The 27794-nt window shown below is 41.3% G+C and overlaps 1 protein-coding gene across 1 annotated transcript in view; it reads right to left on the bottom strand.

Moving 5' to 3' along the window:
- The window catches only part of UGGT1 (UDP-glucose glycoprotein glucosyltransferase 1), a 123923-nt gene that overhangs the window by 90067 nt on the left and 6062 nt on the right, over positions 1 to 27794 (bottom strand). The window contains exons 3-8 of the mRNA XM_021717310.1: positions 26499 to 26730; positions 21727 to 21862; positions 16385 to 16467; positions 13485 to 13615; positions 5857 to 5969; positions 1129 to 1303 (exon numbers count right to left, since the gene is read on the bottom strand). Coding sequence (XP_021572985.1) covers positions 1129 to 1303; positions 5857 to 5969; positions 13485 to 13615; positions 16385 to 16467; positions 21727 to 21862; positions 26499 to 26730 — 870 coding nt within the window. The remainder of the gene's footprint in view (positions 1 to 1128; positions 1304 to 5856; positions 5970 to 13484; positions 13616 to 16384; positions 16468 to 21726; positions 21863 to 26498; positions 26731 to 27794) is intronic.

Genomic DNA, 27794 nt, shown 5'->3' on the forward strand with positions numbered 1-27794 from the left:
CCGGGAGCGGCCACTGCACTCCAGTCTGGGCAAGAGAGTGAGACTCCAACTCAAAAAAAAGAAAAAAATTCTAGCCTCCTTTATATTTTGTATCCTGCCATAATTGTGGGAATGGGAATTTCAAAGTAGATGGAAAACCAGATGAATGAACATCTGAAAGGACAAAGGTTCCTAACCATGGGAAGAAATGGAGAAAGAGCCAAAGAAGTTCCAGACCCACAGAACAGAGTTGAAAACAAGCAAGGTCTCAATCTCAGAAGTGCTTTGTTGGGACCATCAGTGTATGTTTCTATTGAATTTAAATACCTTCAGGCAAAGCTTGCCTGACAAATGTCATAAGGTCACCACTATTCTGAACAATGATGGCCCTTTAGACATTTAAATTGTTAAATTCAGTAACAGGGCCTGGGAGTCCGGTCAAAAATTGAACTTTAATAAATCTGTTTCTACTTGAATTAATTTTCAATTAAAATTGTTCTTTTACTTGTGTAGCCTCAGCACTCAATATTTACAGAGCTTATTATGACACAGAAACTTTAAAGGGTAGCAATCTTTACAAGTAAATATTTTAAATGCTGAATGTTACTCAAGGTCTTAAAAGCTTAATTTTAAATCAATTCTGCCTGATTTCACCTCTTTATAAACCCCTCCATTTCCACCAAATGAAAGTGTCACACAGAAAAAAATATATTGGAAAAGGAACTGAACTCAAGAATCAGTTCCAGAATGGGTGAGGCAGATTATGCCTGTAATCCCAGCACTCTGGGAGGCTGAAGCAGGAGGATTGCTTGAGGCCAGACTGGGCAACACAGCAAGACCCTATCTCTGTAAAAACAGATAGATACACAGAAAAAAATCAGTAAATATTATTTACATGGTTTATTTTGAAATAAAATGTAAACTTTATCAAGCCATTTTTTAAGCATAATTGTTTTACCATTTCCTTGGAAAGGCAAGCCAAGCACCTCTTACATGCAAATAATAGATATGATCAAAGTACTGAATTTCTCAAAAAAGTAGTTCAAAAAACTAAATTATTTCATAAGGAGGAAAATTATTAACTTATGTCCTAAGGCCATGCTGAGTAAAGTAATATTTTAAAAAGTCATGAACTAAGTCAATACTTACAGATAGGTAATGCCTGAACACATAATTGATTTTGCCTGCATTACTTTTTGAGACAAGGTGGTGGTGAAAATTAGAAAATTCCTCATAGCCAATCTCAGAGTAGAAAATCACCACTGGGCTTTCAGGATTAGATGAGGGATATCTGTGATCTCCTTTGAACAGTAAAGGTTTTGGTCTGAAAATAAATATTAAAAGTTTAAAACCTTAAATTTAAAAAGAAGTTTAAACACTAAAAACAGTTCAAAATACAAACAAGGCAATGATAATTTAAATGAGGATTAGAAGCATCTTAATATAAAGGGTAGCACAGTCTTAAATAATAAGACCACTCCTGTCACACACATGAGCGCAGGGGATGTGCAGAGGGACAAGGTAGAGCCATGGAACTGCTGCCAGGCCCACGTGTCCACGCCACAGGCTGTGCCCCTGCCCACCTGCCCTGGTGCCACGGTAGTACAGGTGGAGTCAGGAGCACCTTCCAGAAGCTAGGCCAGCCCTGCATCGTATATGACACAGGGACGCTTGAAGACGAAAAGAAATCTGACTCCTGCTGGGACAGAAACAAGTGCTTTAAGTTTATCCTAGGCAAGCAGGAGGTGCTCTGTGACTGGGAATGTCACCCTGGGAAAGATGAGTCAGAGAGTCAAATTGACTATGTCTGCAAACTATGCCTACTGTGCCACTGGGCAACCTGGCACTATCCCACCACATGCCATTCTCATCTTCACATGGAGCTTCTAAAACTGGAACGGCCTCCTCCTGTAGCTCCGTTCTTGGACCTGCCATGGAGGGAGCTGGCGGCTCCAGACATGTGCACAGAATCCACAAGAGCTGTTCCTAGTGTTCCCTTGCACTCAATATAGACATCTGCCCCGACTGAATGTGGTCTGTCACTCCACTTTGCTTCCCACAACTTCATTTCCTTTTCCCCTTTCTCCTCATATGTGTGTTTACCTAAACTATTTGCCATAACCCTCGCTACTCATTTTATTTTGAAGGTTCAGTTTCAGGCCTTCGGATCTAGTTTTCCAATTACGCAAACAGTCAAGTATTAGCAGCACAAGTGATGGGTTATCTTCAGAATAAGAATTGGTATTGGGGAGGGGGCTGCAAGATCTTTATTATGTGAGGGGGATGAAATATGTATCTATTACACAGTAAACATTCTTGCAGCTGTACTGCAAAGCCATAGCAGACGTGAGGCGCTACTGAGGGCTGAATGAGTCTCTAAGTTGAAAGATGTGCCTGGTTAATGAAAAGCCCTACCCAAAACTGAAGTGGGGAGGGCAAGAATCTTCGCCTCCATCAGCCCCACCCCACGGTCTTCTGAAACTCCCTGCCCTTTTTTTTTTTGTTTTTTGAGTTGGAGTCTCACTCTGTCATCCAGACTGGAGTGCAGTGGCCGCGCCCAGCCACCGCAGCCTCGACCTGCTGGGCTCCAGCGATCCTTCCACCTCAGCCTTCTGAGTAGCTGGAACTACAGGCGCGTGCTACCACGCCCAGCTCATTTTTTATTTATTGTAGAAATGAGGTCCTGCCAAGTTGCCCAGGCGGGTCTCGAACCCGCGGGCTCAGGCAATTCACTCACCTCAGCCTCCCAAAGCGCAGGATTACAGGCTGAGCCACCAAGCCCGGCTCAACTCCCTGCCTTTTGAAAGCAGATCATTTTCACTGTAATGTCAGACACTACAGGCATCTGTCCCTGACCAGCAAGGACCTCAGAAGCCTTTTTAATGGCCTGGCTGATATATTTTTTTATCCTGTGGTTTTTCTAAAGGAATTTTATCTCATAACATTCAAAGTTCCACCACTTCCTAAATTTTAAGAATTTTAATTGAACGTTTAAATCGAAGGTGCCATTTGTAAACCTTAACACGCAATGAAAGTCCAGTCATCTTGACAAATTCTTTTTTTTATTTTTTTGGGGAGTCAGGAGCTCACTCTGTCACCCAGGCTGGAGTACAGTGGCAATGATTACAGTTCACCACACCTTTGATATCCTGGGCTCAGGTGATCCTTCTGCCTCAGCCTCTCAAGTAGCTGAGACTATAAGCATACACCACCATGCCCATCTAACTTAAGAAAATATTTTTCTTTGTAGAGACAGGGTTTTGCTATGTTGCCTAGACTGGTCTCAAACACCTGGGCTCAAGCGATCCTCCCGTCTGAGCCTCTCAAAGTGCTGGGATTGCAGGCGTGAGCTACCATACCCAACTTGACAAACCCCTGAATGTTCTCTTATGAAGCTTCAGCATCTCATATTTTTTGATGCTTGGCTCCCTCTGCTGATCTGAAAGCTTCCTGGTTTTTCCTCCCTCAGCTCGTTCTCACCCCTTTGCCACCTTGTATAGTGATTTGGTGAGAGAAATTGTTGCTACCTCCCTCCTGCGGCACCACATGAGTTCCAAGTTTTATTATTGCAATAACGTGCTTTATACCGTCATTTCTTTAAAAAAAAAATAAACTGTCAGGTAGGAGTCTGATTTGTTCATGATTAAAAATAATAAAAGTGAGGACTGGCCTGTGCTAAAAAAAATAATAAGAGTACATTATAAAAATGTTAACTATTAGCCGGACTTGGTGGCTCAGCCTGTAATCTCACTCCTTTGGGAGGCTGAGGTGAGTGGATTGCCTGAGCCTGCGGGTTCGAGACCCGCCTGGGCAACTTGGCGAGACCTCATCTCTACAATAAATAAAAAATGAGCCAGGCGTGGTAGCACGCGCCTACAGTTCCAGCTACTTGGAAGGCTGAGGCAGAAGGATTGCCGGAGCCCAGCAAGTCAAGGCTGTGGTGGCCGGGAGCAGCCACTGCACTTCAGTCTGGGCGACAGAGTGAGACTCCAACTCAAAAAAAAAAAAAAAAAAGTTAACTATAAAAGTATAATTTGATTAATAACTGCTATCAATTCCTAAAAAGGGGAAAGAAAAGCTAGCAAATGAATTAAAATCTGAGTAATAAAACTTGAGTATATTTTCTACCATATAGATAGAATATGATTACCCTTTTATCTGAAAACATAAGTACAAATAACACAAAAAACAGAGGATGACATCAAACGTGTTACTTGCCAATTACAGTTAAGTTTCCCAGTTCTACCATTTTTACTGCCATTATCTTCCTACTAATGGATGTATCATTTGTTTTCCTCACAAACTTTAAAACTTCTCCCCAAAAAAAGCTTCTCTAAGGACAGCATCAAGATATTAATAGTTCTTACTGTGTAGACTTTATGACCTACCAATCCCTATTATAATAAATTATATATAATTCAACAGGTTAAAACATATGAATCAGGATGCTCAGTACAGTCTTACTGTAATAGTAAAAAAATTTAAATGACTTAATCATCAACAAGAAATAAATTGCAGGAGTCTTACATAGGTTATGACACAAGTGTTAAAAATATAATGAGGTACACCTACTCATACTAAATGGAAAGATGCCTCTTGTAAAAATAAACCTACCTACGTACATCAATTTAAAACAACAGAAAAAATTGTCTAAAAACATATTTGCCAAACCATTGAAAGTAGTTACAAAAGAGGACACACTAGTATTGTAGCAAGTTGAACAGTTTTTTAAAAAACAACATGCCGCCATCGATTTTGTTTCCCCTAAGAAAGAACCACTTTATTACAAGAGCCATTTTTGTTTTGTTTTGTTTTTGTTTTTGTTTTGGGTAGGAGTCTCACTGTTGCCCAGGCTGGAGTGCAGTAGCCACCACAGCCTCGACCTGCTGGACTCAGCCTTCCAAGTAGCTGGAACTACAGGCACGCACCACCACACCCAGCTAATTTATTGATTTGTTGTAGAGACGAGGTCTTGCCAAGATGCTGGTCTTGGCACCTCTTCCCAAAGTGCTGGGATTACAGGCAAGAGCTACAGGGCACGGCCATATAGCCATTTTCAAATGTCCATACTGTGACCGTGAGATGGCTGAAACACACACTGCGCTTTTGGTTGTCACTCTGAGAAAAAAGCACTAGTGCCATTTGGTGGGCAGAGGACAGGTGCTAGACATACAATCTAACTGAAGAAGACCTACTCTCCCTAATCTGCCATTATTATTAGGGATAGAATAGGCCAACACCATGAAAATCACTGTCTTTATTTATCTATTTACTTTTAATTTTGAGAAAGCAGGATTTATTGAGAAGACACAAAAGCTCCCACAGTGGGAGGGGACCCGAAGGGGTTCCACTGTCTTTATTTATAACAGCATTAAAGGAAGTACAAGAGCTTGCTGCCCTAGCCAGACAGCAAAACAGAGAGGTTGCAGAGTTGTCCATCACAGGAAACCTACCTTTAGGCAAAAAAACTGATGCATTAATTACCAATTTAATATGAAATCAAGCCTGCAATTATCTTTAAAATACTCTTCTTTGTCTGAAACTAATAATATCCTGAGATCATTATCATTAATATCATTGCTTCAGGCACTAGCTTTAATACATAGTTTTTTCCTTTTTAAACTAATAACAAAGCTCTCAGATACAGTCATTACTAAATAGTAAGATGAAATACTCTATAATCTCCCTTTTGAAATAAGATGAGAAAGAAAATTATCTGTCCCATTTCATAAAATGATTTTAAGTGATGGAGCTGAGATTCAGATTTAGTCAGTCTGATTCTAGAATCCATACTCTTACACCTGCAAACAACAGAAAAGACTTAATACAGAAGAAGCACAAGGAAATGAACTACATTAAAATAAACACATGATCTACCTTTCAGGTGCTGTTAGTAGAAGAGTCTCAAGGGTATCAAAATCACAAGTCGTCTTTCCGTGCACTGAAAAAAATGAATTACATCCAGCTGGTGGAGGTTCATCAGCTGCTATCTGTCACACAAGACATAATACATATTTTTTAAAATGTCTAACCAAAGATGAGATACAGACGTGCATATTCTAAATAGGTGATTAAATTATATAATAAAACCACATCAATAAAAGCAAACACAGGCCAGGCTTAGCTTATAATCTCAGCACATTGGGAGGCTGAGGCAAGCAAATTGCCTAAGCCTGCAGGTTCGAGACAACTTGGTGAGACCTCGTCTCTACAACAAATAAAAAATTAGCCAGGCATGGTAGTGCACGCCTGTGTTCCAGCTACTTGGAAGGCTGAGGTGAAAAGATCGCTGGAGTCCATTAGGTCAACGCTGGGGTGGCCATGAGTGTGCCGCTGCACTCCAGCCTGGGCAACGGAGTAAAACTCCAATTCAAAAAAAAAGCAAACCCAAAATTCAATCAAAAATCTACTCTGTCCCAGAAAAGTAAGCCTTCCATACCAACCGTGCGTTCCTTCTATTATTTTACATAGGTCCTCCCATATGGCCCCAGGAGATAGATGCTAGTATTATCCCCCAAACAGAATGCTAAAATTCTATCTCAGAAGATATAAAAAGACATCCAGGGAATACATGATTCACCTTATAGAAAACTAAGACACAAGTATCAATTTCAAATGCCACAGTATAACTATGCTATCTCTAAGTACAAGTATTTGAGTATTTGAAATGTGGCTAGTACAATTGGAGAGGTAAATTTTTTATTTCATTTAATTTTTATTGATTTATATTTTAAAAGTCACACATGGCTAGTGCCTACCATATTGAATAACAAAACCATGTCAAAAATACATAGCCAGAAGACAGATAAAAAATGTAACCTACAATTTCAAACAAGTTAAAATGCATTAAGAAGACAATTTCAGACATAAAAAAAATAACAAATGAGAATGAGTAAGATTCAGAAATGAAGTGACAGAACTCGAGGAAAAAAATCATTTTACATTAAAGACTAAACTAGAAGAAGCATGAAAATAAATATAACAAGTAATGACTAAGGAGAAATAAAAGATGAAAAGAAAAAGATCTACACATCAAAAAGAAATGAAGAAAAAATATTCAAGAGGAAATGACAAATAATGAAGATAGGCAAAAAATAAAAAAATTCAATATTCAGATGATATGAATCACTGGAGAAGATAAACAAGAAAAGGGGACCGGGTGCCATGGTTCATGCCTATAATCCCAGCACTTTGGGAGGCTAAGGCGAGCAGACTGCCTGACCAAGGAGTTTGAGAACAGCCTGGGCAACACACTGTTACCTCATCTCTACCAAAAACAAAAAGAAAAAATTAAGCAGGTATGGTGGCACATGCCTGCAGTCCCAGCTACTCAGGAGGCTGGGGTGGAAGGCTTGCCTGAGTCTCGGAGGTCGATGCGGCAGTGAGCCCTGGTTGTGCCGCTGCACTCCAGCCTGGATGACAGAGTGAGGGCTCCCAACTCAAAAAGAAAAAAAAAGAGGGAGAACAGACTATGATGTCAGAAGTTCCTAAAATAAAGCATGATTTGAAACTCTAAATTAAAAGAACATTTTATATACCTAAGAATATTGACCCAGAACAAGCACCACTAAGGTATATTCTAATAAATTAGGACTCAAAAAAAATCATTTGGGCCTCTAAACAAAAAGAGCAAGAGACTTTTGAGGGAAAGAAAATGAAAGTAACATCACACTTTCTGTAGGAGGACTTTATGCTGGAAAAAAATGGAATATACTTAAGATAGTCAAAGAAACAAAATATAAACCAAGGTTTTATATCCAGACTTTCAAGTACAAAGGGCACACAGAAACTATTCATAAATATACAAAAACTGATGAAATACTGTTCCTATGAGCCCTTCTTGAGAAATCTACCAGGAAGCAACATCAGAGAAGCCAACTGACTAGAGACATTTTACAAACCGACTGGTGGTGAGCAATTAAGACATAAATTATTTACAGAACTAAGATAAAATGAGGGTTAAAATGAGAGAGTATCATATGAAATACCTATGCCCTTTTTAAGCAGAATATACTCTTTTGTTTAAAGGCAGGGGAAGCCAGGCTCGGTGGCTCAGCCTGTAATCTCAGCGCTTTGGAAGGCCGAGGTGAACGGACTGCCTGAGCCCGTGGGTTCGAGACCCGCCTGGGCACCTTGGCGAGACCACATCTCCACAATAAAACCAAAAATCAACCGAGACCACATCTCCACAATGAAACCAAAAATCAACCAGGCATGGTAGCGCACGCCTGTAGTTCCAGCTACTTAGAAGGCTGAGGTGGAAGGATTGCCGGAGCCCAGCAGGTCGAGGCTGCAGTGGCCAGGAGCGTGCCACTGCACTCCAGTGTGGGTGAAAGAGTGAGACTCCAACTCAAAAATAAATAAATAAATAAATAATAAAGGCGGGAGAGAATGGGGATCATAGGCCAAAGGAAAAATTTTTAACTGGGTTCAGCAAATGCAATTGGTGGCAAGCTTATGAGTACTGTTATTAAGACTACTGTGTATATACCACAGATGAGTAATCATGAGATAACCTAATTATAATCCCTCATCCTTGGGAAGTAGGATTCTCCATGGGGAAAAAAAGACATAGAGGTTACAAAGTAGTCCTGAATTTGAATTGATAATACCAGTATGAACTAACAAAGTGTATCATCTTCACATAGTTTTATATATTATGCCTTAAAACATATATGTAGTTATTTCATATTTCTGTCCACTTAAAAGGCCTAGGAAAAATGACCAACATATTAGCAATAGATATCCCTAGTGCCTGGATTTTCCTCTTAAAGTACTATTTCCCACCAAAAAAACAAAAAAAACAAAAAACTTTACTGAACTTCTTAGAGAAATAACTGATCACAAATCTAGAGCCAAAGATACACAAAATGGGCCTGAAACTAAACAAATCAGATAGCAAGGACACAAAGACTATCAGGGTAGTATCAATGGAGGACTGACATGTCCTCATTTCCAGAATTAGCACAAAGCTACAGCATTCAAAGAGTGTGGTAATGGTAAGGACAGACAATAAATCAATGGAAGAGAGAGCCCGAAAATAAACTCTCACATATACGGTGGTAAAATAATTTTCAACAAGTGCAAAGACCACTCGATGGGAAACGTCTTTTCCACAAACGGTGCAGGGAAAAGCAGATATCCCCCTGCAAAAGAATAAAGGTGGATCAATTGTGATGACACGCTTCTGTAGTCCCAGCTGCTTGGGAGGCTGAGGCAAGAGGACTGCTTGAGCCTAGGAGTTAAAATCCAGTCTAGGCAACATAGTGAGACACTGTTTCTTAAAAAAAATTTAAAAAGAACGAAGTGGGACCATTACCTTACACCATATACAAAATTCAAACATGGGTCAAAGACCTAAACTTAAGAGCTAAAACTGTGAATCTCTTAGAAAACATAGGGGAAAATATTCAGAACAGTGGATTTGCCAATTATTTCTTGGATATGATACAAAAAGTACAGACAACAAAAGAAAAAATAGATAAACCGAACTACAAAAACTTTGTGCATAAATGGACATTTTATTTATTTATTTATTTTTTTAGTTGGAGTCTCACACTGTTGCCCAGACTGAAGTGCAGTGGCACGCTCCTGGCCACCACAGCCTTGACCTGCTGGACTCTGGCGATCCTTCCGCCTCAGCCTTCCAAGTAGCTGGAACTACAGGCGCACGCGACCACGCCTGGCTAATTTTTGATTTATTGTAGAGACGAGGTCTCGCCAAGTTGCCCCGGTGAGTCTCGAATCCGTGGGCTCAGGCAATTCACTCGCCTCGGCCTCCCAAAGTGCTAGGATTACAGGCTGAGCCACTGAGCCCAGCCAATGGACATTATTAACAGAGTAAAAGGGGAGGCCATGGAATAGGAGAAAATATTTGCAAATCATGTATCTGATACAGAATAACCAGAATATATAAGATCCACAACTCAAAAACAAAAACCAAACAACCTGTATTCAAAAATGGGCAAAGGATTTGAATAGAAATTTCTCCAAAGAAGACATACTGATGGCCATTAATCACATTAGCATCATTAGAGAAAAGCAAATCAAAACCACAATGAGATACCACATCCTACCCATTAGGATGACCTCTATTTACAAATCAGAAAATAATTAGTGTTGGGAAGGATGTGGAGAAAATAGAACCCTCATGCATTACTGGTGAATATAAAATGGTACAGCCACAATGGTAAACAGTTTGGTGGGTCCTCAAAATGTTCAACACAGAATTACCATATGATCTAGGAATTGCCTACAATGTATTTACCAGAAAGAACTGAAAGCAGAGATTCAACCAGATACTTGTATACCAATGTTCCATAGCAGTATTCATGACAGCCAAAAGGTGGACACAACCCAAACGTCCATGGGAGATAAACAGATAAACAAAACACACTATATACATATGATGGAATATTATTCAGCCACAAACAGGAAAGAAATGTTGATACATTTCTTTCGATACAGTGGCACAATCAAAGTTCACTGCTGTCTCCACCTCCTGAGCTCAGGTGATCCTTCCACCTCAGCCTCCTGAGTAGCTGGGACTACAGGCATGCCCACTCCACCCAGCTAATTTGTATTGTTTTTTAGACACAAGGTCTTTATGTTGCCCAGGCTGATTTTGAACTCCGGGGCTCAAGCAGTCTTCCTGCCTTGACCTCCCAAAGTGCTAGGATTACAGGTGTGAGCTACTGCGCCTAGCTAAAATTCAAAGTAGAGATGGGTTTGATAGCTCATGACGAGGCGAGGCGGAGGCAAGAGGATGGCCTGAGCCTAAGGGTTGGAGACCAGCCTGGGCAACTTGGCAAGAACTGGCCTCCACAATAAATCAAAAAATTAGCTAGGTATGGTGGCGTGTGCCTGTAGTTCCAGCTACTTAGGAGGCTGAGGCAGAAGGATGGTCGGAGCCCAGCAGATAGAGCCATGAGTGTGCCACTGCACTCCAGCCTGGGTGACAGAATGATACTTTGACTCAAAAAAAAAAGTAGAATAGTGGTTCCTGAAGGGAAGGGGGAGGGAAAATTGGCAGTTATTATTTTCAGTTACGCAAGATGAAAAAACAGCCTGAAGACAGAGAGCAGTGATGGTTACACAACAATTTGAATGTACTTAATACCAGTAAACTGTATGTTTAAAAATGATTAAAACAGTAGACTTTCTGTTGTGTGTACAGTAAAAAAAGGTTGGGAAAAAACCCTAAAAGGTCAAAAGTAAAACAATGCTAGTGAATCAAACTCATTCAGAAATAAAAGCAAACCATCAGGCATGTGTTCTGCCTTTCCTATGTGAACAGCATCACCGAACAGTACCAGGTAAGGTTATAAGCCTATTTACATCCATGTTCCAGAAACAAGGGAGAGAGAAATGACATAATGAGTCACCACATTGCAACTCCAAATTAATGGATTAAACACAGACGCGGTAATTAAAAAAGAGAAAATCAGATATTAGTTGCCTCCTAACGAAATACTAGAACACTACCTATAGATTTGACAAAGGGAGGAAACCCAATCTTCATCAAGTCTCAGGATCCAGGTGTCAATTTGCAGAAAACAAAGAACAGAGGAATATACTTAACTCCATCATGAGTATGTGATCAACAAAACAAGGACTAAGAAAAAAATCTACAGTGCAAATGGTCCAAGTTACACAACAGAAAAATAAAAGAATAAAAGGAATACCTATAAATTAAGAAACTTCCCCCAAATTACCAAATTTTAAAAACTGGAAAAGACTAAGATCTATTGTATGGCGATGCACCTCTTGGGCAAGAAACGATAAAGAAACACAGCAAGCGATTCCAACACAGGTTGAGAGAATGGTTTCTCCTGGTGGATGAATGGTGGCTGTGATAGGGACAGAGTACATGGATGGCTTCCAGGGTGCCTGGCCAAGTCTCATTTCTGGACTTGGGTAGCAGTCACAAGGGTGCTCACTATAAAGTAATTCATTATACTATATATAAGGAGCACCCCCCAAAAAACCCCCAGAATTATCTTATAGAGGACAGGCCCCATGTAGGACACTTGAAATTTGTTCTTTTGGATAGAACAATAAACCAAAGTTTTCATTTGGAAGTTTGGATAAGGCTGTGCCACAGTCTGCAGAAGAAAATATCCCAAGACGCAGCAAACCGCTGCCTGGTTCTTCCACCATGACAACATACCTGCCACACTATGCTGAGTATTCAGTAGTTTTTGACCAAAGATGGCAAGATCCCCATGCCCCCCGCCCTATTCACCCAATCTCACCCCAGGAGACTTTCTTTTGTTTCCCTGGACGAAAAAAGTCCTAAAAGGGAAATTACATTGCACATGGGGAAGCGGTGAAAGAAAAAATGGCAGAAGCACTAAAAGGCTTCACTAAATGGACAAGTTCAAAAACTATTTTGAGCAGTGGAAAAAACCATCTCGATAGATGTATTGCATCAGACAGTACTTTGAAGGTAACTGATATTTAAATCTGTAAGAATACACAATTTTTTTATAAATAAATTCCAGGGTTTTTTGGATCCCCCTTCGTATTTGTTGTACTTTCCTATATGCTTTATAATAAAAAATAGTTTTTAAATTAACATTTATTTTATGTCAAATATCCAGTTGGTGATTATATCTCAGACTGTCTCTTTTGTTTATATCTCTCTCTCTCTCTCTCTCTCTCTCACACACAAGGGAGTTTGTTCAACTAAAGATACATACAAGATCCCCACACTGCATTAGGTTGACACTTTTTTAAAGTCTCTCTTGATTTCAGGTTCCTCTGTCCCTCTTTTTTCTTTTCTCTTATAATTCATTCATTGAAGAAATTAGATCATTTTCCTACAATGTTTCCTGAATTCTGGATTTTCCTGACTACATCCCCATGGTGTTGCTAAACATTTCCTGTGAGCTGCTTTCAGACCAACAAGCTGTGATCAGATTCTGATTTGTTGGTTTAGCCAGTTGTGCTGCATAAAGAAAGTCTGGTTGTCTATGTAGTCTTTTTTTTTTTTGAGTTGGAGTCTCACTCCATCACCCAGGCTGGAGTGAAGTGGCACACTCACGGCCACCCCAGCGTCAACCTGCTGGGCTCCAGCGATCCTTCCGCCTCAGCCTTCCAAGTAGCTGAACTATAGGTCGTGCTACCCCACCCAGCTAATCTTTTGATTTATTGTAGAGATGAGGTCTCATCAAATTGCCAAGGCTGTTCTTGAACCCATGGGTTTAAGCAAACCCCTCACCTTGGCCTCCCAAAGTGCTGGGATTACAGGCTTGAGCCACCATACCCAGCCGATATTCTTTTGCTTTCTTATATGAAAATAAGTACAGATTATCTTTTATAAATTTGCAATCTGAAGACATAACACCAGTTTTGCTTATTATTTAAAAACAAATCGTGGATCCTAAAAATTTTCAGGCAAAAAAGTGAAAATTCTATAATTCAATTCCAGCACAACTGCAATCTATCCAATCATCATACCATAAGTCCCACGAAACGTTGATCTCTAGAAGCACTGCTCTCACCTGCTGGAAAGCTTGGATTGTTGCTGAGTAGGAACGAAGGGACAGACAAAATTTCAACAAATTCTGCTGCAGAGGCGACAGAAACTGAAATGCAGCTTCCAATATTGCATGATAATAGGAATAATCAGTACCTGTCAAAGAACATTAACCAAAATCACTTCATATGACTAGAGAGATCAAAACAAGACAGTTCATAAAGTATAAAGCTGTATGTTCCAAAGGTATGCAATAGCAAAGTTTTACCAGTGTACTGTCATGAACTATTGTCAATTGCTTGCAGCTCCCTGGAGTATACAATGCAGTTGGACTCTTTTCTCTCTTCTTCACTTCTTTAAATATGTTCCCTCCCCTGGACCACTATTTTCCCACTTACCTGAATGACTTACTCCTACCTACTTCCTCAGGAAGAATTCAGCTGTGAAACCACTTACTATGGAAGTTGCTGCAAATCCTACCCATGCTTCAATGAACTAGCTACATCTCTTCCTAGATCCCAGAATACTTGTTTGCTCACCTCTCTTACATATCACTTCATTTACTAAATTATTTATTCGCTATCCACCCCCCAACTAGACTTTGGGCACCACAGGCAAAGGGGATGACTTATCTTTTTATCCATAATGCCTAGTACATGTTATCTACTCAAATAACTAAACAAAACTGAACAGTGTGATGAGGAAGCACATGGTATTGAAGAATACTGAGCCAGATGCAGTGGCTCAGGCCTGTAATCCCAGCAATTCAGGAGGCCAAGGCAAAAGGATTGCTTGAGCCCAGGAGTTCAAGATTAGCCTAGGCAACATAGCAAAACTTTGTCTCCACAAAAAAAATAAAAAAAAATTAGCCAAGCATGGTAGCATGCCAGTAGTCCCAGTTATTTGGGAGGCTGAGGCAGAGGGATCACCTGAGCCCAAGGGTTTGAGGCTATGGTGAACCATGGTCATTCCACTGCACTCTAGCCTGGGTGACAGAGTGAGGCCCGACTCAAAAAAAAAACGTGGGGGAGGGGGAGATATGGATGAAGTTGTAAAGTTTAGGGAAAAGCTTTCAAACAAAAAGTTGAACCAAATTATTTGAAAGAGGAAAAAACAAATCTATGAGCTGGTATTACAAAAATTCTCAGGATAAATGAAAAGTCCAGGTACAAAACAATGTACATAGCAAGCTTTCTTTATTGAAAGAAAGAGTGATGCCTGGAGCTGTGGCTCACACTTGTAATCCCAGCACTTTAGGAGTGGAGGTGAGATCTCCTGAACCTCGGGGTTTGAGACCAGTCTGGGTAACATGACGAGACCTCATCTCCACAATAAAAATCAAAACAACATGGCCGGGCATGGTGGCTCACGCCTATAATCCCAGCACTTTGGAAGTCCAAGGTGAGAGGCTTATCTGAGCCCATGGGTTCAAGACCAGCCTGGGCAACTTGGTGAGACCTTGTCTCTACAGTAAATCAAAAAATAAGCTGAGCATGGTAGGGCATGCCTATAGTTCCAGCCACTTGGAAGGCTGAAGTGGAAGGATCACCTCAGCCCAGCAGTTCGAGGCTGCATTGGCCATGAGAGTGCCACTGCACTTCAGCCTAGGCAACAGAGTGAGACTCCAACTCAAAAAAATAAAAAAATAACATTTTAAAAATAAAATAAAAGGTTCTATATAAAAGACCTAAGTAAAATACAAAAGGCATTAGTATCTTCTACATAGAAGAGACCAGAAATACCTCAAAATGTTGCCAATATAAATAATATTTCAAATGAATAAACCATTTAGTTTATCTTTATGGTCGCTTCTAAGAATTCATACTCCCACAAGTTTAACCAAGAATATATATCACATATACTAAAGAAATTTCACTTTAAATGTCAGAGTTCAAATTGTATTATAAACCCACTTTGATACATTTTCTACAAACTCTTAAAAAATGATTTTTTGTAAACTTCATTCAACTCTAAACTAGTAAAACTTACAGATGTTCATTCAAACCTTTAAGTATCTACACCGCAAAACAGAAATCAAGATGGCTTTTTAAATGTGCCTTATTTTCATGAAAATTTAAAAGTTAATCAAGTCCATTAATAGCAACAGCAGTCATACATTTTCAAACATTTTCTCTTCAATAAAGACTTATACCTATCAATGTACTTTAACATTCAAGGTTTTTAACTACTCATATACAAGCAACTTTGACTATTAATGTTTATGCCCTGTATGGTATTTATCAAGTTAGAAAAGCATATCATAAAAACTGTAAACAAGTGACACAGGATACAGCATCAATTTGATCACCTGACACTCAAGTTGTAGGTGGCTGGCAGCCAAAATGGAAAGCATCCTGGATGGTAGTAACTTAATGATAATGAACTTAAAAGAGAATAAACCATCGATATAATTAGTTCATAACAAAAGAGTGAATCAAACCAGATTGTTATTAATACTAATTTTTTTTTTTAAGATTAGAACATTTAATTTATTTAGAAAGCAAATTAAAGAAAGAAAGAAAGGGGAGATTCATCTCCCCAAGGTAGGGGAGGGAACCAAAGCTTACAAAAATGTGGCCCAGCCATAGCTCAAAGAGCACATGGCCACACCATAGTTCAGCAAGGCAATAAATGTTGCAGTAATAAATGTTTTAAAATGAGAAATTCTTCCACAAAAAAGTCACACAGCAATTTAATAAAAAATCATGATAGAACAAAAGCAGGGTGGAAGGTATGGAACCAAAAGTACTGCTTATAACCAAAGTTATAACCCACTTCAAAAATACTTATTTGTGTTATGTTGACTCTTCCTGACTACCATCATAACACAAGTCATTAAAGATAAAAATGTTTTCCATTACCCACTACTTTTTCCTAGTATTTTCCCAGACACCAAAGTCAAAAAAGCATTTTCTTCAATTTTACCGTGATGATTTGATGATCCAATATTTTGACTAGCTTCTACAAAATTCCAAAATTTCTCTTGACTGTCTTCTGCCAAAAATTCACTGGGAGAAAAGGAGAAATGTCAGAAATAAAACAATAAAATTTTCTAATATTAACTATATTACTAAGGAGAATAAAAATAGATTTTGAAGCTTCCAAATGTCCACAGTTTGGCTTTTAATCTATAATATATATTATACTTCCTTACGTATAATATTTTTTTGTTAAGCCAAGCAAGTGTTACTAGCTTATTAGCTGTTAACAACTTATTAGCGTATTAACTTGTTCACTTAATAGCTATTTCTTAAGAAACCTGAATAAAAATGTTTTAACAACAGGTAAGTCCCAATATAAAGAAAGCTTAGGAAACCCCATTAGCAAAAATGCTGTCAGTAATGGAAGTAGAACTAGGAATTGATCATTCACTCTTATACTCGTTCTACTCACTTATCTTCTGAGAGGCCTTACAGAGAACAAAAAATATGTTTTGCCTAAGGTTCTCCCACAGTAAAACATAAGGCCTAGAAAAATTTCTGGGAGACTAACAGCAGCATGTTGTAATCTTTTAACACCCATAAATCCAAATGTTCAAGATCACCAAATTTTAGTTTAAAATTAGCACCGGCTGGGTGAGGTGGCTCACAACAATAATCCCAGAACCCTGGGAGGCTGAGATGGGAGGATCACTGGAGCCCAGGAGTTCAAGGCCAGTTTGGACAAAACAGCAAGACCTTGTCATTAAACAACAACAAAAAAAAAAATCAAAAAATTAGCTAGGCATGGTGGCATGCACCTGTAGTCCCAGCTACTTGGGAGGCTGAGAAAGGAGGATCACCTTAACCCAGGAGTTCAAGGGTGCAATGAGCAATGACCAAGTACTGTACTCCAGTCCGGGCAACAGAGCAAGATCCTAACTTAAAAGGAAAAGAAAAGAAGCACTAACCTAACAAAATTAGGTCTAAGAACTTGTCATCTTTATTTATTTTATTTTTTTTCTTTATGCCACTAACCTAAATTAATGGCCAATCTAAATTTCCCTTCATTCAAAAACCAAAAGCCACTACAAGAAAATGCATGTAGAAATTGAATGGTTCATGTCAACTGGCTATCTTCTCCTCTGATCCATAGTACTGCTGTAATGGCAACCTTTCACTGTCTTAAAGCAAACTAAAGATCTGGATCTCAGCTTACCCAGCCAAAGGAAGACTTTCCCAATACTTGTCAACACTGGGGTGTACAATCTCACTCTACTCCATAGCTAGACACAGAAATATGGGAAAAAATAAGAAACACTTCCTAATAATACGCAGCTTCCCCAATAACAGGTTTCTGAAAATACCCATTATCATAATGCATTAAATTACTTAGTGCATCTTTGAGAGTAGTTCTTTTCCAGGCTTTCTAGTAACTGTCAGACACTGCGCCAAACTTGGAATAGCTTACAGTCTAAAAAAATAGGTACTAAGACAGATTATGGCATGAAATTAAGGCTAAATTCATTAATTAAAGCCACAGTCACAAGATAAGCCAGCAGAAGAGGACAAGATGACACACTCATCAGTTGTGGCAAAAACAAGGATTTCAGGATAAGACCCTCCTGGTAAAGGCCACATACAAATACATGCTTTTCATATAACTATGGAAAAACTTCTTGAAACATAATTTTTTATCCCACTGCATAAATAAGTCTTATAAGGTCTCAATTTGGAGCAGTCTTAAGAAAATTAATTACTAGATACACTGAAAAAATCCAGGGGAGAGAACAATAAAAGATATTATTACAGGAATGCTGCCCTTTTTTCCCCCACAGTGTATTTGTTTGCTCTTAGTTTCTTCCATAAAGTAAAAAACTTCTATGATTTTATAGATGAAATTACATGATGTCTGGAATTTGCTCCAAAATATTCCAGTAGAGGGGAGGAGAGGGTGGTGGTGGTGATAATTATTGGACTTGAACTGGTAATTGTTAAACCTGGGTGATGAATACAGAGAGAGCTCATTATACCATTCTCTCCATTGATACACATTTTGAAATGTCACAATCTATGGCAAGTTTTTAATTTTAAAAAGTACTATAAACAATCTAATGGAATACCCACTGGGATAACACACATCTAATGGAATACCCACTAGGATAACACACATCTTGTTTTCTAAGATTTCTAAGATTTTCTAAGATCAGAACTGGCCTTCCTTCTACATAGTGCTAGAAAAGGAGAAGAAACTAATATTTAAGAAGGGTCTATCATGTAACTCACTATGCTTGGTTTATTCACCCATGTCCTCAAATCCAGTCACCTTGAGAAATAGCCATTTTCCAAATAAGGAAACTGCAGGCCAGGTTTGGTGGCTCAGCCTATAATCCCAGCACTTTGGGAGGCTGAGGCGAGTGGACTGCCTAAACCCGCGGGATGGAGACCAGTTCAGGCACCTTGCCAAGACCTCGTCTCTAAAATAAAATTTTTAAAATTAGCTGGGCATGGTAGCGTGCGCCTGTAGTTCAGCTACTTGGAAGTCTGAGGCAGAAGGATCGCTGGAGCCCAGCAAGTAGAGACTACGGTGGCCGGGAGCGTGCCATGGCACTCCAGCCTAGGAAACGGAGTAAGACTCCAACTCAAAAAATAAAAAAGAAACTGCAATCAGAAACATTATTAACTTAATGAAGGGGACAGAGTATGTAAATGGAAAAGCTGGAATGTAAATTTAAGTCTCCTTGACTTATACCTCTACCATGCTGCATTCTTGGGTCATTACAATATTTAGTACTCAATAAATGATTATTCGTTTTTATTTTAATAATACCTATTTACTTAATATTTCTGCTTACATAACTATAGCTGCTGAAACAAATTCAGGGTTTTACTTTAACTAAAGATAAGTATCACTTCATGGACAACCATAAATCTATAACCCTTCATAAACATCAGGCCCAACCTAAAAATACACACAGGGTTAGTCCCTGAGGGCTACATGCAAGGAAGGCAAGAGGTCAGTGGGAGCCACATGCCTTTCAGTGTAGAAAAAATTCAGCCCCCACCCTCAGTCACATGGACAAAGCGCCTCAATCCATCATCAGGGTCTGCTACAGACACAGGAAGGAAGAACGATGGCCTCATCTACCTTCGAAATGTCTGCTAAGTGGATTAGTATAAGCTCGTTTCTGAGTGTCTACATACCCCATTACTTTGGCAAATTGTATGCCAATAGCTACAGGAAAAGAGGCCTCAAAATAGTGAGCCAAAATGGCAAATGACCCAGCATATCACAAAAGGGGGAGATGTTTGTAACGGGAAAGCTGGTGAAGGAAACGTTATATCCTACCCACTTCAGTCATCAAAGTAAATGAAAAAAATCGAACACTTAAGGCTGACATGAGAATCCTAACTCTATGTTACTCGAAATTTTAGCATTCTCCAAAGTCCATAGGTGCATGCCGTAAGAAACTTATGGGACAATGCATGAATACCAAGAAATTAGTGTAAATAAAAGTACTAAAATGTAATTCAGTTAAGAATGTTATACAGACTATATAAGACAACTGTTACAGTTACTTGTACGAAATTATTCAGAAAGTGAAATAAATCGGTGACTCAGATTTACACCAAGTCATTCAAAATAAAATTAGCAGCAAGTTTAAGTGTTAGAACCCTGGCTCAGGCAGTCTGGGATTTCAAGACCTTCAGTCACTTCACCTTTGTTTTGGTTTTGGGGGGATCCCCCTTACCCTCCACAATATGAACTCTCAACAGTCACTTCACTTTTACAACTATTCTGTAGCTAATAAAGTTGTGACACCTGAACGCAATCCATTTTGTCAGTTATCATAACATCACTATGAAATACATACCAGGGGTCTGGGATTTAGTTTTGCCATTTCATTACTGAGAAAAAGGAGGCACAAAAGAGTGACGAAAGAAAGTCTAGGCCAGGAGCAGAGGCTCAGCCTGTAATCTCAGCACTTTGGCAGGCCAAGGCGAGGGGACTGCCTGAGCCCGGGGGTTCGAGACCAGTCCGGGCAGGTTGGTGAGATCTCGTCTCTACAATAAATCACAAAAACTAGCCAGGCATGGTGGCACAAGCCTGTAGTTCCAGTTGCTTGGAAGGCTGAGGCAGGAATATCGCCTGAGCCCAGCAGGCGGAGGCTGCAGTGGCCGTGAGCGTGCCACTGCACTCAGCCTGGGTGACAAAAGAGAGATTCCAACTGAAAGAAAGTTTCTTCTGCGTTTCTCCGTTGGAGGCTCCTGAGCTAGTCGAGACTGGCTTCCACATGCCCTGCCTTTCCGCTGGCCCTCTCAGCAACACCAAGTGAGGCTCTTTCCTCAGGAGGCAGGCCGCTCCTGCGTACAATCAACATGGCAAAACTCTTCGTCCACTTTTTTTAGGGATAGGGGAAGATGTTAGAAGACAAAATTCTAAACTGAGGATAGCAAAGGCGGACTACTAAGTTAACTGGAGTGGCATGGTAGTTCAAATTTCTAGCACTGTCAAACACTGAGGTTTACCAAGTGCCTGCTATTCAACCTACCTACATGTGTCCTTTGGAAAGAACATCTGAGAGCCCTAACTCTGTTACTCGAAATACAGTAAAAAGAAGTTTCCATTCATAAGAATATTAAACCTGGCTATAGAGAGAGGTATCTCATATTATATTTGTTATGAACACTAGCTTTACAGCACCCTTGATACATAGTTTCCCAAGAAATCATTGACTATATTATATTTTATTGATTTTAAGACATACCACTGTTTTATGAAAAACGCTACCTATTTTAATCGTAAGATAACTTTCTGATTGGATTAAAAATGAGCCCAGTTTTGGAGATATTAAGATGCAGAACATGAGCCTCTTGAATAAATAAAACCTGGTCACTTCCTCAGCCTTCCCCATACTCCCTTATCCAGGAGTCTTCTCCTAAGTTCCTAAGGGAGCACGTCCTCTTCTCCCCCACCTTGCCAAGTTCTCTTCTCTTCCTTTTATTGATCATCTCACAAAATTTTCTTCAAATAAGGAAAACATCTCCTTTAAATATAGCCCTCTCTTCTCTCACCACATTTGTGTTTTTCCTAGGAGACATAATAATTTAACCAGTTGAGACATCTGTCTAAAGAAGTTCCTAAATACCTCTATGAATCCATACAACCCTGGTCCTACTAAAAGATGACTGTGTCCTAACTGCCTTGGTGCAGCACAGAACACAGTGCACACTGAAAGAGGCCCTTAACACATGCATTTGATGGTCACCTCACTTCCTAAAAAGTCCCTCAGTTTTCACTGGCAGAAGCCACATTTATACTTGAACACGTGAGGGCAGTCTTCTTACCTGGCTTCTGACAACAATGGGGTGGAAAACCATTTTGTTGTAAGAGAGGTTGTAACGGCTTTTGAATCTGCCTTTGCTGAAGAGAACAGCCACAGTCCAGTGAGTACAATCAGAAGTCCTATTTTACAGAAAATTCCTGAAAAGAAAATAATTTTAAAAGTTCTGCAACAATGTAATATTTTAAACTTTCATACTTGGAAACACAAAACAGCATTCAAGTTACAGAAGAGAAATGCTCCTGCTATCTGGAGAGCCCACCAGACCCTAGGCTGAGGTGTGAAGGCAGCAGGCACCACATCAGCTTGCACACAACCACACTTCATACAGCACGAGAGTAAAAACGGCAAGACCGATGAAAACACAAATGGTGGATACAAGGGTTGGAGCTGTGTCCCCCAAAAAGACGCGCTGAAGCCCTAGCCCCAACAGCCCCGTATCTCAGGACAGTGCACTTATTTGTGAGGGGGTCTTTTACAGAGGTCATCAAATTAAAACAAGGTCATTAGGGTGGGCCCTAACCCAACATGGTTGGTGGTAGAAAAGGGGGAAACCTGGATGCTGAGACAGGTACACACAGAGGGACGACTGCATGAAGAGACACAGGGAGATCCCAGGTGAAGACAGAGGCAGACACTAAAATTTTACTGTCAGTCAAGGAATGTCCGGGACTACCAGAAGTGGCAAGAGGCAAGCCAAGACTCTCCCCCACAGATTTCAAAAGGAACATGGTCCTACAAAATCTTGATTTGGGACTTCGAGCATTCAGAGCCGTGAGACAGCACATTTTTGTTGTTCTAAGCTTGTGGAACTTTGTCACGGCAGCCCTGAGAAACTAGTACAGTATAAGGGGTCTCCAACGGAAACCCGCCAGGCACAGCAGCTCACACCTATAATCCCTGCACTGTGGGAGGCCGAGGCAGAATTGCTTGAGCCCAGGAGTTCCAGACCAGCTTAGGCAATGTAGCGAGACCTCTCTCTACAAAAAAATTTAAAAAATTAGCTGGGCGTGGTGGCACACACCTGCAGTCCCAGCTACTCAGGAGGCTGAGGCAGAAGGATCACTTGACCTAGCAGTTTGAAGCCGCGGTAAGCCATGATAGTGCCACTGCACTCCAGCCTGAGCAACAGAGTGAGATCCCAACTCAAAATAAAATAAATTAGTAAAAGGAGGAAATGTAAGATTTCAGTGGGTTCCCAGGCCAACTATCCCCATCTACACAATGAGGAAGCTGGGTCACTGGCCAACAGCATGACTACAGAATACAGGCCACCTGCTTCCATCAGCAGTCTCATAAGGATCCTCACAGCATCGAGACCACTTCAGAAAAAGGTCTCCAGCCAGCGAATTCACTGATCTTATTTCTCAGCCCAAAGTCTGCCTAGCAGACTTTAACCAGACTTCCCCCCAAGCTATATAAGTCAGCATCCAAGCTCCACCCACTTGAGTGGGAACTAAAAGAGCATGTGGGAAGCACTAAGTCACACTTGTGCTTCTGAATGTCTCATCCAAGTTCCTTGATACTGGTTATAAAATCTATCATTGGCTGAGTGCAGGGGCTCATTCCTATAATCCCAGCACTTTGGGAGGCCGAGGTGAGAGGACGGCATGAATCCACGAGTTCAAGACCAGCCTGGGCAATTTGACGAGACCTCATCTCTACGATAAATTAAAAAATTAGCTGGGCATGGTGGCATAAGCCTGTAGTTCCAGCTACTTGGAAGGCTTAGGCAGAAGGACTGCCTGAGTCCAGCAGATGGAGGCTGCAGTGGCTGGGAGCATGCCACTGCACTCCAGCCTAGGTGACAAGAGTGAGACTCTGGCTCAAAAAAAAAAAAAAAATCATTGAGAGAGACCAGTCAGTAGCTTTCAGTAGCTTCTTTTACAAAAAACATGATCATTTGTGTTAGCATCCTGCTTTACATAACACATAATACCTCTGAAGAACACTAGTCAAAAGAAAAATAAATTATAACTAATAGAAAAGGGGCTTTTGGCCAGGCTCGTGGGTCAGCCTGTAATCCCAGCACTTTGGGAGGCCAAGGCGAGAGGACTGCCTGAGCCTGCGGGTTCAAGACCCACCCAGGCAACTTGGCAAGACCTCGTCTCTACAATAAATAATTAGCCGGGCGTGGTAGCGTGCCCCTGTAGTTCCAGCTACTGGGAAGGCTGAGGCAGAAGGATCGCCAGAGCCCAGCAGGTCGAGGCTGCAGTGGTTCGGAGCGTGCCACTGCCCTCCAGCCTGGGTGACAGATGAGACTCCAACTCAAAAAAAAAAAGAGTAAAGTGGCTACTTTACAAACACAGGATTAACATGGGCATCCTATTTATAAAGACGCTCTGAAGTATGTGTAGGCCCCGTGCAGTGGCTCAGGCCAGTAATCCCAGCATTCTGGGAGGCCAGTGCAGGACGATACTTGAGGCCAGGAGCCGGAGACCAGCCTGAGCAACACAGCAAGACCCCATCTCAGCCAAAGAAATATTTTTTTTAAAATCAGACAGACATGGTGGTATGCACCTATAGTCCCTGCTACTCAGGAGACTGAGGTGGGAGACTGCAGAAACAAAAGAATACACACACACAAAAAAACCTACTGAAAACAGAGCTAAACTAAACCTTTTATTTTTATTTTATTATTTTAGGAAACTTGCTAGCAGTGATGCCTGGCTAGGGTAGGGAGGGAGATGTAGGCTCCTTCTGGAACCTAGTAAAGTTACTGTCCTTGCCAAACAGGAGCAAGCAAGGACCTGAACTTTTACATGCAACTCCAAACCACTCAAGAAGTCTCTCAGGACTACCCATAGCCAGCCTTCCCACAGTCCCATGGACTGCAGCCCCCAAAACTTGCTCTGCATGATAGAACAAACACGGTTTATAAAAAGAGAAAACCTAGCCGGGCTCGGTGGCTCAGCCTGCAATCCCACGCCTTTGGGAGGCTGAGGTGAGTGGAGTGCCTGAGCCCACGGGTTCGAGACCCACCTGGGCAGCGAGACCTCATCTCTACAATAAATCAAAAAATCAGCCGGGCATGGTAGCGCGTGCCTGTAATTCCGGCTACACGGAAGGATCGCCGGAAGGTCGAGGCAGGTCGAGGCTGCGCTGGCGGGAGTGTCCACTGCACTCCAGTCTGGAGTTGGGAAGCTAGATCAATTTCTGAGTTTGCAACTTACTGGCAATTTAACCATAAACTTGTTACCTAACTTCCCTGGCCTTTAGTCTTCCGTTTATAAAGTAGGAGTAACAATATCTGCTGCACAAGGTCGCTGTGAGAATGAAATGGCAACATGAAAATCACTTTGTAACATGCCAAGTACTATTCTAGAATTGACTGTCGCAGTAAAACATTTTATCATAAGAAAAAGAGATCTTCTAAAGTACAGAATGGTACATCATCTTTATTACACGGCCTCAAAAATAGACCTTGGAAATGTATCCTCTGTGGCTAGGAGGAAAAAAATCCTCCCCAAAAGTCAGAGCTTCTAAATTGGAGACAGAGCATATGAACTGTTCAAGCAGAATTATGTCACCGGCTGTGTTTCAACTTGTCCTGCAGGGGCCTAGAAGTGTCATCTCCAGAAAGTGGTAGTTCCTGATGACAAATCACACACCCCAGCACAGAGTGACACCCCAGCACAGAGTGACCCAGGCAGACAGCATGCAGAGTGGGGAGGTAACTGAGGTATGACAAAAGACCCTGAGCAATAACTCTGGGTTAGGCATGGTGTTCCGTGCTTTACACACGGGCCATCTAATTCTTGCATACAATATCCCAAGGGAATGAAGTTCCTTGAGATTAGCAAGCATGTCTACTTTGCTCAGCAAAGCAAACAGCGCGGCACCTGGCCATGATAAAAATTCCAGAAATATGGTGCGTGCATGGATAAAACATCATCATCCCCACTGTAAAAATAAGCAAAGGGAAAGCTCAGAGAGACCAAGTTCCTTGCTCAACTGAGAAACAGCAGTGCCTAGAGCCCACACCTGCCTACTTTTTCTACCACACCATGCTATATCCATGGTTCTCTGGCTTTACAAGAAGTCAAACTGAACAAAGTGCTTTCCTGTGAGAACCAAAGGAAGCCCAAGAATCTTCTCTGGCCCAAGTCCTTGGGACAAAAGTGACTGAGCGAGAAACAATTTCTTTCTTTCTTTTTTTTTTTTGAGTTGGAGTCTCACTCTATCACCCAGACTGGAGTGCAGTGGCCGCTCCCGGCCACCACAGCCTCGACCTGCTGGGCTCCGACGATCCTCCCGCCTCAGTCTTCCAAGTAGCTGGAACTACAGGCGCGCGCTACCACACCCGGCTCATTTTTTAATTTTATTGTTGAGATGAGTTCTCGTCAAGTCGCCCAGGTGGGTCTCGAACCTGCGGGCTCAGGCAATCCTCTCACCTCAGCCTCCCAAAGGTGCGAGATTACAGGCTGAGCCACCGAGCTCGGCTAGAAAAACAATTTCAACCTGAAACCAAGGGAGTGGCCTGAAGTCAGAACCAAAGCAAGCCAACCAGCCAGACAGATCTACACGTAGGCTGGCTTTGGGGACTGAATGGAAGCTCCACAAGAGCAGAGAGTTTTGCCCGCCATGGTCACCATGCCTAGCACAATGCCTGAAATACGGGAGGTCCTCAAAACAATATAAACACACCCAGGCTTCATTCATTACTGGATGGAAGCAAGCAGGAAAGAAAGGAGTGTGGCTCTAAGAGTACAGATGCTGAAAAACTCTACAAGTGTAAGATGGATAAAATGAAAACCCTATGAACCTGTGACTTACCCAGAGATCCCCCTGCACTGTTCTGAAAAGAGTATGCTCTTGGGAAGAGGCAGAGCACCACCGAGGAGGAGAAAGGGAGGAAAGCTAAACACAAACGAGCTTTGCCACCCTCACCCAAGTCTTGACTCCGCAGGTAATACCAGAGGAAAGCACCATCCAGAGAAACAGAGGTAAGCGCCTCACTGGCATGGTCCTGAGTATGTCTTCGTTGTATAGTGTTACCGCCCTGACCCTAGAGGTCCTTAAAAGTTGCTACCAGAATGTGGGACATGGCACTGCACAATCACCAGCGCTGTGCCTGTGGCATGAGGGACACACAGAAAAACCCTTTAACAGCTTTAGGGCCAACGTGTCATCAATCAAACGGAGGCCCTAGTATGTGTAAACTGAAACACTCTATCTTGCTCATTTATCTACAACAAGATACAGAGAATATTAATAAAAATAATGTATGGCAAATGCATTCCACTTCTTGGGAAACAGAACAGGTATAATCTAACTCATCACCAACTCTGTCTTCTTCCACGTTTGAACTAAATATAATAGCTAACAAACTCTTAAAAACAGCATATGTGGCCGGTCGTGGTGGCTCAAGCTCGTAATCTCGGCACTTTGGGAGGCTGAGGCAAGTGGACTGCCTGAGCCCGCGGGTCCTAGATCAGCCCAGGCAACTTGGCGAGACCTCGTCTCTACAATACATCAAAAAATTAGTTGGGCGCATGGCAGCGCGCCTGTAGTTCTGGCTACCTGGGAGGCTGAGGTGGAAGGATCCCCAAAGCCCAACAGGTCGATGCTGGAGTGGCTGTGAGCGTGCCACTGAGACTTCAACTCAAAAAAAAAAAAAAAAAAAAAAAAAAAAAAATATATATATATATATATATATAATTTGCGCGTTTAATTGATGGGCACCTGAGTTGCAACATATATGATAGTGGCAAGGAAAATCAGGAATCATTCCTTGTGAGAAACAAAATAACTTCGCAAATAATTCATATACATTTACTATACATCCATTTGCAAAACCAAATGCTGTGAGCCACACAAACCTAGTTTCGGCTCAAAGTAGTTTAACGAAAACGATCACAGATAACTGCCGAAAAGCGCTAACAGAATTTTCTTCATAGCTCAATCTGCTCCCCTCAAGTTAAAAATGCACTATGAAGGCACCATGCCACTGCACAAAACATGATGCGTCCTGCCTTTCATAAACGCAGCTTCACGCCGGGCGCGGTGGCTCGCGCCTGCCGTCCCCCACTCGGGAGGCGAGGTGACAGGGCTGCCTGAGCCCGCGGGCTG

This window comes from Carlito syrichta, unplaced genomic scaffold, assembly GCF_000164805.1.
Source record: "Carlito syrichta isolate Samal-C Ts95f unplaced genomic scaffold, Tarsius_syrichta-2.0.1 Scaffold309641, whole genome shotgun sequence".
In the NCBI taxonomy this organism is placed as follows: Eukaryota; Metazoa; Chordata; class Mammalia; order Primates; family Tarsiidae; genus Carlito; species Carlito syrichta.